Below are 12,358 nucleotides of genomic sequence, written 5' to 3'. Positions count from 1 at the left end.
ATGAATAATTAACACTATAGGTAAAATAGGAAAAAGAAATTATTTTCTCTTGATATGCTAAAAGTGATAAGTAAAAATAAAAACATATTTTTAGAATAATGAAAAAGTAAAAGTGAACAGATGGAGTATAATTACAATCTCAAATGTCAAATATTTTAAAAAAGAAAAAGATATGCACGTTTAACCTAAACATTAACTGTTCTTAAATATTGTCCAAATCGTTGTTAATGGTGGTTATTAATATGTCACGTGGCCAGTACAAATGCATCTGTTCACCACGTTGTTTTATTTGGTACAACAAATTTGATTGACAACAGTACGAAACAAGTTCATTTAGCTGAAAGAAACAAAACAAATTTAGTAAGTGGGGCCCTGTTGTGGGCATTTTGAGAAATATGATTGGTTATTTTAAGTTTTGGGGTTTACATGGCCCATGGTGAAGGGGTTGTTCGGGTTATGTACTACAGATAGATGAAAATACTTGTCGGCAGAGTGTACAAGGTAAATCGATAAATCGCATTAAATCAATCATTCGAATCAAATCGAAAAAAAAATTCGATTAGTTTGGAAAAAAAATTGATCATAATTAAAAAAAGTCAAACAGAATCAAATCAACCCGACATTATATGTATATAAATTTTTAAAACATTTTATACATAAAGATTTACTTATAATGTAATTTATTAATATTTCTTAAGTTTTTTCATAATTTTTATCTTTTAACATATTATTTCAAATTTGGACTTAAAATTTTGAATGTTCCAATAAGGTTTATAGCTCATAGATGTTAGTAACCCAAACAAAATCAAAACCAAATCAATATTAATGCTAACGAAAGTAATTCAAGCCTACCACTCGCAATGATAATAATGTTGGATATCTATTATTTAGTTTTACATTGTTAATTCAAACAATGAAAATACATAACTTAATACTATTTCTTTTTATCTTGCAATTAATACTTATTTTAGCATAATTTAGTATTCATAGGCGATGATCATTTTCATTATGCGTTGATTAGCTAAATTTATTTTATGCTATTTCATTATCTTTTTTGTTGAATATTTTATTACAATATCATCAATCATTTCACATTTTTGTTCTTTTCTTAAAAAATACCTTAATTATATAGTTGTATCTTACTAGGACTAAAGAAATATTTGAAGTAAAAGTTATATTTAGTATGAAAATTTTTTGGAAAAAAAAAACCCGAGAAAACCTAAAACCCAAAAAAAAACGAGGTTGAAAAACCTGACTTTTATTGGTTTGGTTTGATTTATCGATTTAAAAACCCGACACAATTAATTTGGTTTGGTATTTGAAAAATCCAAACCAACCCGGTCCATGTACACCCTTACTTGTCCGTATGGGGTATGTAAGAGATCTGGAAAACACACATCTGAAAAGATCATTTTCTTCTATTATAATTTATAAAAAGACAAGAAATCTCATTTTCTCGTATTATAAGGATTAAAATCGACTTTTTTCGAATTGAGAAATCAAAAGTCTTATTAGCCCTTAATAATTTATGTATACAAACTCATAATTACTTATTATTGTATATCATTATTAATCTCAATGCACTATTAATCGCAGTATAAACGATTCCGGTGTTATAAAATTTCATATATCTTTATAAATCAGTGTTATAAAATTTCATATATCTTTATAAATCAAACTACTCCTAAGTTTGTAATTTTACTTGATATTTAATGGTCGGTTGATTGTTGATTATAATTATGCATGTATTAATAATGCAGGTTTGGTTATTTTTGTATTATTAATTTATGTATCAGTTATTCCATTTTTTATTCCGAATAAAATAAGAAATATATCGACTCATAACTTATAATTTTTTTTCTTGGATTGTAAAATAATAATAGTAATAATAACAAATCATACTTGAAGTGTTGAATTTTATACAAAGCAACTTAGACACTACTCCCTCTGTCCTATATTAGTTTTCCACAACTATAAATATCCGTCCCAAAATACTTGTCTATTTACAAAATCAAGAGAGAATAAATTAAATTTTTCTTACTTTGCCTTTAACATTAATTGTTTTTTAAAGTAATCAACATTGATTAGAATACAATTAATTGTAGAGAGATAAGAGTAATGTATTAAAAATTCACTTTTGTTTATGAGCTCTTAAAAGGCGTATAAATGAGAAAATGGACAAGTAATATGATACGGAGAGAATAAAAAATAAGTATTACTATATTAACTAGGCTTATTTTATTACATAAATAACTCTCTTTCTGGTTGCTTATAATGTAATTAACTAACTTTTATGTTCCCATGATGAAAGGATGTCTTCAGAAATTGGAAGCCCTATGGAGCTGCATCATCTGATGGAGACAGGATTAATTGCAGTAATTTTTTTAAAGGGACAACTGAGCATGCGTTAACTTTCCAAAAATATTGTTAATTACTATAAAGATTAGGTTAATCACTTTAACCAATGGGCGGGGTTAACTCTTAAGTTAATCAATCTATCCAGAACAGTGATTGGATAAGCTAAAGTTAATCACTCTATCCAAAACAGTGATTGAACATGCTTAAAAAGTTAATCACGTTACTCAAATTAGCAGTGATTGGGCAGAGTTAATCACGTTACTCAAATTAGCAGTGATTGGGCAGACTCCTTGAAAACCAGTTTAGAAAGCATCAATCAGGAGATAAGTTAATTTAGTGTATGTGAACATTTTTCTCATCTGCTCCATAAGTGTTGTTTTTCTGGTTTAAACTTTGTGTTCAGTTAAATTTCACAACTTATGTGCGAATTATGTATATATTAACTTTTGTCCCCGTGGTTTCTTTTTCTCTCACTTCTCTTTTGTCCTTCATGAATGCAAAATGTCCCTCATAGGTGGTGAAAGGTTTTTTTTTTTTTTTTCACTTTATAATGAGAAGTCCTTTATTGGGTTGGTAAATGGGCTAGAACAAAATAGTGGTCTCGCCCACATCAGAATTGGGCTTCTTAGGCAAAAGTGTAGAATTCCACGCTCCCCCCCCCCGCCCTGCGCACGAGGTATACGTGAGGCTTAATTCAAAACTAGTATTTATTCAGAATTAATTGGCTAATATTATTTCCTAAGTCAATTCAATTGAGCGTGTAGCCGTTCTAATCCCACAAAATACTCTCTACTTCTCCGAATAGTTTCTGGCAATATTTTTGTGCAATCTTCTCCAAACTTTCAACCATGAGTGCACGTGTTTCAAACTGACCGAAGAACCTTGGGAAGCGACCAGCTACTATGATTTGCATTCATGTCGGGCCGAAATCACTTTCAAGGCATTGACTTGCCACGATATGGTTTTGTGATAACTCATTTACTGTTAGCTTTCTGATTTGAATCAATATTGCCCAACAATTAAGATATCGCATTGGCCCAATCTCTCTAAGTCACTTAAAGGTGTTTGAGATTCATAGCTTTGTTCTTTGGGGTTTTAATCAAACAGTCAGCATCAAGAATTATATTATGAATCTCCACTTACGATCTGTTATTTCTCTTTGTCATTGTGATATGAGGTTTGTCTAACAAATCATGAAAAAACTATTCACACCTTCAAATAAAATGCAACAAGAACTTAGTAATTAATATCTCTTCTAAGGTTAATTAGTAATTGAGTGTATACATATTTTGTCAATCATATTTGTGCAAAAGGTTTTTCAAATTTAAGTCCAGTCTAAATACTTTGATAGCAAACAAAATTTCAAATTAACAATGTATCTAAGTTGTTATAACATATTATACATCTTATTTTTCAAGTTAGCTGGCTTGCCTATTATGAGCTGTTACTGATAATTACATTTTCAATTGACTTGACCATAGTATAAATTAAAAGAAAATATAGGATCAATATATATAGAAGGTACAATTTGATCGTTTACTAAGGTGCTCTCCGCCGGTTGTTGGAATGACACGAGTCGAGCACGGTCTCAATTCAGAAAGATGAAGGGCCCAAAAGTCTAAATGGGGTGGGGGGGGGGGGGGGGGGGTATAAATTTCCACTACTGGAGGCGAAAAAACAATTTGACATCTCAATGTGATACAACCCTTTCGATTGTAGTTGGGAAGAACGCTGAAGTCATCCAAACCGTCTAATGAAGATAAGATCGAGAGCAAAACACCAATGGCGCGCGAAATGCATGCGGAACTCTTTTTGTGATAATAACAAGTGTCAGCAAGTGCAATAATATGTGTAGTTCATGTTAGAAGGCAATGAAATGCATTAAGAATAGTACAATGCAGACAAGTTGTTTGCCTCTTTTCCATTCGTAGCAATACATTGTGCATGAATGAAAGATACATTTGTTCTGTTTGGTTTTTTCAGACCAAAGTGACAGTGAATGGTTCAAAATAATTTTCCCAAAAATGGGAAAATATAACCTAAATTTATCGCACATGCCTAATTCCTCCACCAACCCCTTGGACCTAGAGGGGGGGAGGGTGAGAACCAGCTACACCGTGGTCCGTCTAAAAGAGTTGCAGAGCTATATATAAGTTGCTAGAAAATTTTGGGAAATAAGTAGTGGAGATAAGGCTAACCGGCTAAAGAAATTACTCCATCCGTCTCAATTTACGTGGCACCTTTTTGAATTTCGAGATATAAATAAGTCATTTTTATAATGTTATTTTTCTATATTTTTTAAATACTTAGAATTGTCAATTATTGTGTTTTATAGTACTAGATATTTACTTAGTTTTCAAATATGTAATAAAAAACTTAAAGATTCTATACCTGAACTCACGATTAAAATTAAACTGTTTGACTCTCGAAATTAGAATTGTGTCAAAAAATTAAGATTTCATTTGCACTTTTTTCCCTATTTTATGCTGGTCTTTAATTTTTGTCCCTAATAACAAATAATTTTTCCGTAGATATAAGTTTATATTTTCACTTCATAATATCTCACAAGTTATGCCTCACACCCTTAAAGAACTTATGTCGCACTAGGCATAAGTTCGATTGTGAAGGACAAAGACCAACCCATTGAAGGACTGGGTATCTCTGGCCCATGTTATTTGGGTCACTAAACATATCATCCGAGACAAACAAAACTGGTCCAATAAATAAACTCAAACTGATCCAAATATAGCTTTCTTTCATTTCTTTCACTATATTTTTGCTTCTCTCCTTAGCTCCCTTTTTGGCGTCAATGGCGTTGGAAGCTTACACATCACAAAATACTGATAAAATACATACAGATGTTCTCTCACAAACTCGTATATATCGACAAAAAAATGGAGAAAATTTCATAAATAGCTATTATAACTTAGAGCGTAATTACAAAACATAGCTACAATTTGCATATTTGCGAAACGTAGCTACAATTGTTGTATCATATGGTTATCAACTACGCTAGCAAAAGAGCTCTATTTAGGCAACGGGTATCAACATATACTGTATCAGCTAACAACGGGCGAAAGAACTCTATCAGTGCATATTGTGTCAGCGCATGTGTGTATTGTGTATTTGCTACGAAATTCAAACTGTATACATTTCACAATTGTTTGAAACCATAGCTATGTATCGTAAATATAGTCTGAATGTTTGCCATGTCGCATAATTTTTCCAAAAATGAAATAACCCAAGGTTGTCGGTATCTTCGGTCCATCTTATTTGAGCTTATTAAAGACCCAAACTAAACTGGCCCAATACATATCCAAAACTCAAACTGGTCCAAATATAGCTGCTCTCTTTCATTTCTCTCACTGTATTTGCTTCTTCTCTTAGCTCCCTTTTTGTTGTAAATGGCGTTGGAAGCTTACACATCACAAAATACTGATAAAATCCATTCAGATGTTCTCTCATAAACTCGTATATCTTGACAAAAAAAAATTGAGAAAAAATCATAAATAGCTATTATAAACTTAGAGCGTAGTTACGAAATATAGCTAAAATTTGCATTTTTATGAAACGTAGCTACAATTGCTGTATTAGACGGGTATAAATTGTATAAGCGATAGCGGGTATCAGCAGTATCAGCGCATATCGTATCTGCTAAAAACGCGTGAAAGAACTCAATCAGTACGCATATGCATTGTGTACTTGCTACAAAACACAAAAATGTAGGTATGTTTCGTAATTTTTTGAAATTATAGCTATGTATCGTAAAATGCAGTCTAAATGTTTGTAATTTTTCCAAAAATGAAAATAACCCAAGGTTGTCAGTATCTTTGGCCCATTTTGTTTGGGCTTCTAAATATAATACAGGCCCAACTAAATTGGCCCAATACATATCCAAAACTCAAACTGGTCCAAATATAGCTCTCTTTCATTTCTCTCACTGTATTTGCTTCTTCTCTTAGCTCCCTTTTTGTTGTAAATGGCGTTAGAAGCTTACACATCACAAAATACTGATAATAAAATCCATACAGATGTTCTTTCACAAGCTCGTATATCTTGTTACAAGGTAAAAAAATTTCTCCATTTTTTATTCCTTAAGGTACAAATATGAACATTTTTATCAATCTTGATTAGAGGTGGAGCTAGTCCTGGGTGGTGGGGGTGGGTAGTGGGGGTTGGGGGATGGTTGTGGGGTGGTGGTTGGGTGGGTGGCAGAGCGTTGGGGTGGGGGTTGCGTGGGTGTGGGGTGGGGTGCTGGTTGTGGGGGTGGGTATCTTGATTAGAGGCTTAGCTATGCCTGGGTGGTAGGTGTGGGTAGTGGGGGGTGGGTGTGGGGTGGTGGGAGGTAGAGGGTTGGCGGTGGTGGTGGGATGGGTGGGTGGTGGGGTGGTGATGTTTTGAGTTTATATGTTCTAGATTCTTGAAAATGTAGCTTATTGGGTTATTAATGTTTTTATATATATTAAGTGGATTTTTAAACACTAATACAGTGTTTGAGGCAAAGCTATTGATCTTGATAGAGCTAATTGAAGTGATTTAATTGTTATTTGAAAGGAAACTGTTGTCTATCTTGCTGCAAGGTTCAATTTTTTCTCCATTTTTTAGTACAATTTTTATTCCTTAAGGTCCAAAATATGTACATTTTGATCAATCTTGACTAGACACGGAGCTAAGCTTTTGAGTTTATGGGTTTAAATTCTAAAAAATATAGCTTATTTGGTTATTAATAACATTTTTATTCATATTTTTAGATTTTTATTTTAAAAAGTATAGATTTTCCCCCAAAAAATGTACATTTTGATCAATCTTGTTCAGAAGCGGAGTTATGATTTTGAGTTTATGGGTTTTAAGTTATTGAAATGTGCTTACTAGGTTATTGTTAATATTTTAATACATATTGAGTGGATATTTAAACACAAATATAGAGTTTGAGCCAAAGCTATTGATCTTGATAAAGCTAATTGAAGTTATTGAATTGATATTTTAAAGGAAGTTGTTGTATATCTTGTTACAAGGTACAGTTTTTTATTCATTTTTTCGTACAATTTTTATTCCTTAAGGTCCAAAAAATGTACGTTTAAATCAATCTTGATCTAAGGCGGAACTAGGATTTTGAGTTTATGGTTCTAGATTCTAGAAAATTTAGCTTATTGGGTTATTGATTAGACTCCCTTCGTACCAGAATAAGTGTCGGTTTAGCTCATTTCACGCCCATTAAGAAAAATAATAGATACAAGGTGTTAGATGTTTCTTGAGAATTGAGCACTATTAAGAAAAAGTAGTTCTTTAATATAAGGATATAGTTGAAAACAATTACTACTTTTTTTTTTCTTGAATCCTAAAGTGATACTTACTTTGGGACAAGTTTCATTTGCTAAAGCGACACTTATTTTGGGACGGAGGGAGTAATTTTCATACATATTAAGTGGATTTTTAAACACAAACACAGAGTTTGAGCCAAAGTTATGATCTTGATAAAGCTAACTGAGGCTATTGAATTATATTTAAAGGCAAGAGATGCATTTTATTCATGCCTGGAGAAAGAATCGAGTAAGAAGCTTACAGAAATCGCGACAGTTGGGCTTTTATACCCTGTTGAATGCAAGAAATCCAGAGAGGAATATGTGAAGCAATGTCGACCCACTTGGGTAAGGTCACTAAAGTTTTAAACTTTACAAAAACGGGTTCTTTTTCTATCGTTTTTCCCTATGGATTCTGGGATTTTAGTTTTTTATTTTTTTTTATTGGTGTTTATTTTTTGTTTTTGGTATGTATAGGTTAAGCATTTTGATAGGCAATACTGTGCTAAGAAGAGGGTTCAGAGACTTTTGGATTAGTCAAGGAGAGGTATGCTTGTTACTTCCTTAACTTTATACTTTCATACCCTTTTGTTCATGTTGGGAGGTGCATATGCCTATTGCTATGTTTGATATAGGCTGTCCGATTTTCTAGATACCGAGTTCAAATTGGTAAAGTTTGCATTTTTATATTGTATGGGCAACTCCCACTTCACTTTTAACATTTGCTGAAGTTAGTATAAATGAGCTCAGGGGAGGCATGGCCTGATGCAAGGTCCTCCACTTCCAACAATGAGGTTTGAGGTCCGAGTTACGTAGGGAGAAAAGCAGAAAAGTAACTGTTAGACTCCTGCGAATGTGTTGGATTTTGGGGCTGGGGGGTTGGCGGTGTGCGGTTCATATCAAAAAAGAAAAATAGTACGTACAAGTGTTAGTAGTCCCTCATCGGTGGTGATGGGTTTATTTGTTCTCCTTATATGGTCTTGAGCAATCCTCACCACATGAGCTAGCTTTTGGGTTGAATTAGGCTTAATATCCATTTTCTTATCATGGTATCATATTGGCCCACTCAATTGTAATTTCACCTGATGGGCCCCCATATTATCTTGTCCACGCTCCGGTTGCCGGGAGGGAGGGGAAGGGGGAGGGGGTGGGGGTGTTAGTAGCTTCTGGGGGTTGAGTAAGCCCAAGGTCCATTTCTTATCAACAAGCAACAAGTAAATTGTGTATTTGTAGTACCGGGGTTGAGTTAGGCCAAGGTTCATTTCTTATCAACAAGCAGCAAATAAATTGTGTACTTGTAGTTCTAGGGTTGAGTTAGGCCAAGATTCATTTCTTATCAACAAGCAACAAATAAATTGTGTATTTGTAGTTCTGAAATCTAGTTACTTTTGCATGGTTACTATCCTTATTTTGTTTCTAGTATACCTGTTAAATTTTCGTATTGAATGATTGATTGCAAATCTTGATTAGTGTGAGTTAGTTGCTTACTTGTCTCTCCTTTTCTCATTTCTTTTGAGGAGGGTGTAAAGAATGCCTTAAAGTTGTTTGGATCAATTTGGCTTTATTGGTGTGGGTTGAACTATTCTTGCAGGGGTTTAAAGCTTGGCCTTTAAGGAAGAGGCTAGTGCATAACTACTCATTCTCGTGGTAAACTTGTTGGCTGATTCTTGCTTTGAACGTTCAGAACTTCCATATATAAGAACAGGAGTTACTAAACATGCTGAATTACTTGGGATCATCCATTTGAGTGGCCTTCTTCTTTTCATATTAATGGCTTGTCCAACTCGAGTCTAGAAGATCCCGAGACTGTATTTTACTTGCAGAGTGAAAATAAATGTAATGTGGAGTCTCTGTCTTGCCTTCAGAATAGGAGTTTAACTTTGATAACTATACGATTTCTTGAGATGAAGTATTTTTCTGCTTCTCTTTTCAGTTTAGCATACAGAATGGCGTATATTTTGATTAGGACTTTTATTCTTTTGTTTATGTTCTTATATTGTCAAATTGTGGGACATTTAATACAACCAGTATCGCAGATCAAAGTTGAACATGTTTACATGCTGTCAAAATGCCACTATGATGGTAGTTGAGTGATTTATAACAAGTGAAACCATTTCGCTGTTGTGTGATTGAATGAGAACCTAAAAGGGAGCAAATGCTGTACCAGTAGATATTGTTAAATAGATTGCATAGGTAGTGATATAAATTAAATTAGTGCTCCGCGAGACTTATAAATAAGGTATCTCTTACTATTAATTCTGTTGCTGTATTTCGAGCATTAGTTTACCTAAGTCTTGATAATTTCACTAGTTGAATCCAATTCTGAACTTGTGGACTATCTTTGAGACTAGTTTATAGTTATATTGCCTGACGCGGTGAGGACTCGAGAAGGCTTTGAAAATGGTATATGTGGCTATGTAGAAAAATACCTCAGGTTAGTGTTGACGTAGTGAAGAATGGCAAAAAATTTATCCTTAATGAAGCACTTGAATGGTGGATATGTATTTTAAAAGAGTTACTTGACTGTTATTTTGTTCGACTGAAACAAAAGAATAGGAACTTCAATGGCTACTAAGAGGTAGATTAACACACTTAACTAATGAAAATGATTTGGTAGACCTGGCTAGTCATAGGGCTACTTTTAGGCTATGATGCTTGGATCCTTGAAAAGTTAATTTATTTTTTGAAGATCCGAAACATGTGCAGCGACATCAGTATTTTCAGGATATGAGTAACACAGCTTTTAGGTACTCGTGCGTAAAGTATAGAAGCAATTGAGCCATGAGTTACTAAATTGCTTTGTTTTGGATTACTTAGTTTCTATCTTTGCTGTGTGTTTTGCAGGCGCATATCACTGCGAACCATATTTTTCTATCAACACAGGAATGATCAAGAGCTTTCTCAAATTACTGTTTTCCTCTTGTTGTATTTAGGAAAATCTAGTTTAAATCCCCCAATAAATAGCTTTCTACAGTTTATATTTGTTTACTAATAAGAGCACTCTTTGGTTCTTATGAATGGCCTCTTTATAGCGTACTTAGAACATATATTAAGAAGTAACCATTGGCAGCAAGCTAACTTTAGCTTTCTCCTGCATTGTTGGGGATTTTGTAGTTATCGATGTTGCTCAGATCCTCCATAAATGCCGCCACACTTGTGTCGGATCCTCCAAAAATGAATAACTTTTGGAGGATTCGAAGCACACATGGCTGGATCTTTTTAAGGATCCGAGTAACATAGGTTCTGATGATGAAACTAGTTGTTCTAACAAGGCATCTGAAGATGAAGATTTTTGCTCGGAGATGTCTTCTTTCTCTATGTACTTCTGCTGATATCAACACCCACTATTTGTCAGTGTTACTAGCATTTTTGCTCCACAGTAGTTTTAACTTCTGTTTCATTTTGTCCTGTGACATTATATAAATATGTCAATCTTCTTGACAATTGGGAAGCTACTTCTGCTGAAAATGTTGGGTAATATCATGTGCAATTGTTTTTCTTAGCTCTTAGCTAACTTTGGTGCAGTTGTTGGTGTCTTGGTGAATAGCATTGTGTCATGTCTCAACACCAATTTGTTTCATTCAATGGTTTGCAGATAGGTGGCCAACTTCTAGTTACTTTGTGTTTTCCAAATATGGAGGGAATCACATCATTATATTAGTTTTTCTTTCAATATGTTTAATGCAAACAGCCGAATATACTAGTAGGAAATGTAATAGGTACGGGTCTAAATAGAGCGATATGGTTTAGTGAGGATTCATACAACCAATATTACTGGGTTAAGATTGAGGCATAGCAGTTGATGTTGCATGTTTATTATATTGTAATAGAAGGCTAAGATCAGCTAAGAATTCACTAATCCATACAATGTAAAAGGATGGACAAAACACTTGATTGGGGAAAGACAACGTAACCAATCATATCTTTGTCTCCATTTAATTTCTTTAGAATCTGCGGGTCTGATACTTTTGTACGCACAAGTAATACTGTAAATACAAAGGTATAGCCTAACGATTAATGAAGTGAGGGAAAAATCATGAGTAAAATATTAACCAACGTTCAAGTTCAATAGAGACGAAAAGACGCTAACTGATTTCTTTCTGATGTCGCACTTGGCTAGAGCTATTAGGTACGTGTGCTAGTAGGAGGAGGTATATGTAATTGCTTGAATAACAAAGGTGCATGCGAGTTGGTTCGGTCATTACAGTTATTTGAAAGGAACTATATGAATAGAGTTACTAAGTTTACATGTGTTGGTGGGAAGGTAATAGTACTGGTCGAATAGTCGTGGTGTGCAAGCTAGCCTGATTATCACCAAGTTACATGTTTTGGTGGGGAGATAATAGGTACTGATTGAATAGTAGAGATGCATGCAAGTTGGTCTGGAAACCATTCTTATTTAAAAAGTTTTGGGTAGAGTTACTCGGTACATGTGCTGGTGGGAAGGTAATTGTATCGGCCGAATAGTCGCGGTGTGCAAGCTATCCCGTACATGTATTAGTAAGAGATAGTCGATGCCAACAAATAATTGAGCTACACAAAAGCTAATCAATTAAGGCTAACGGTCAACACGTTTTTCTTTTTCTAAGTACTTGTCCTAAATGCATCACTTAAGTCGTGGATAAGGACATTTCCTTTTTCACTTTTAGAACTCTAGTCCCATTTGCCCATTTGGACAATTCGATAATCTTCTTTTGCTT

General features: G+C 33.9%; 1 protein-coding gene across 2 annotated transcripts; it reads left to right on the top strand.

The window, feature by feature from the left end:
- The first annotated feature begins 5,118 nt into the window (after positions 1-5,118).
- Positions 5,119-9,623, top strand: LOC132030789 (uncharacterized). 2 transcript variants are annotated; one of them, XM_059420532.1, is made up of 5 exons: positions 5,119-5,205; positions 6,376-6,424; positions 7,869-8,006; positions 8,136-8,205; positions 9,250-9,623. In XM_059420532.1, exons 1-4 carry the CDS (start codon positions 5,168-5,170, stop codon positions 8,193-8,195), a joined length of 285 nt encoding a protein of 94 aa, XP_059276515.1. In that variant the 5' UTR covers positions 5,119-5,167; the 3' UTR covers positions 8,196-8,205; positions 9,250-9,623. The 2 variants fall into 2 exon arrangements, with proteins under 2 accessions (XP_059276515.1, XP_059276514.1); XM_059420531.1 differs by lacking the exon at positions 5,119-5,205 and having other exon boundaries at positions 6,288-6,424.
- The last annotated feature ends 2,735 nt before the right edge of the window (positions 9,624-12,358 follow it).

Source organism: Lycium ferocissimum, chromosome 9 (assembly GCF_029784015.1).
Source record: "Lycium ferocissimum isolate CSIRO_LF1 chromosome 9, AGI_CSIRO_Lferr_CH_V1, whole genome shotgun sequence".
NCBI classification, from domain to species: Eukaryota; Viridiplantae; Streptophyta; class Magnoliopsida; order Solanales; family Solanaceae; genus Lycium; species Lycium ferocissimum.
This window is presented reverse-complemented; position numbering and strand designations above follow the sequence as displayed.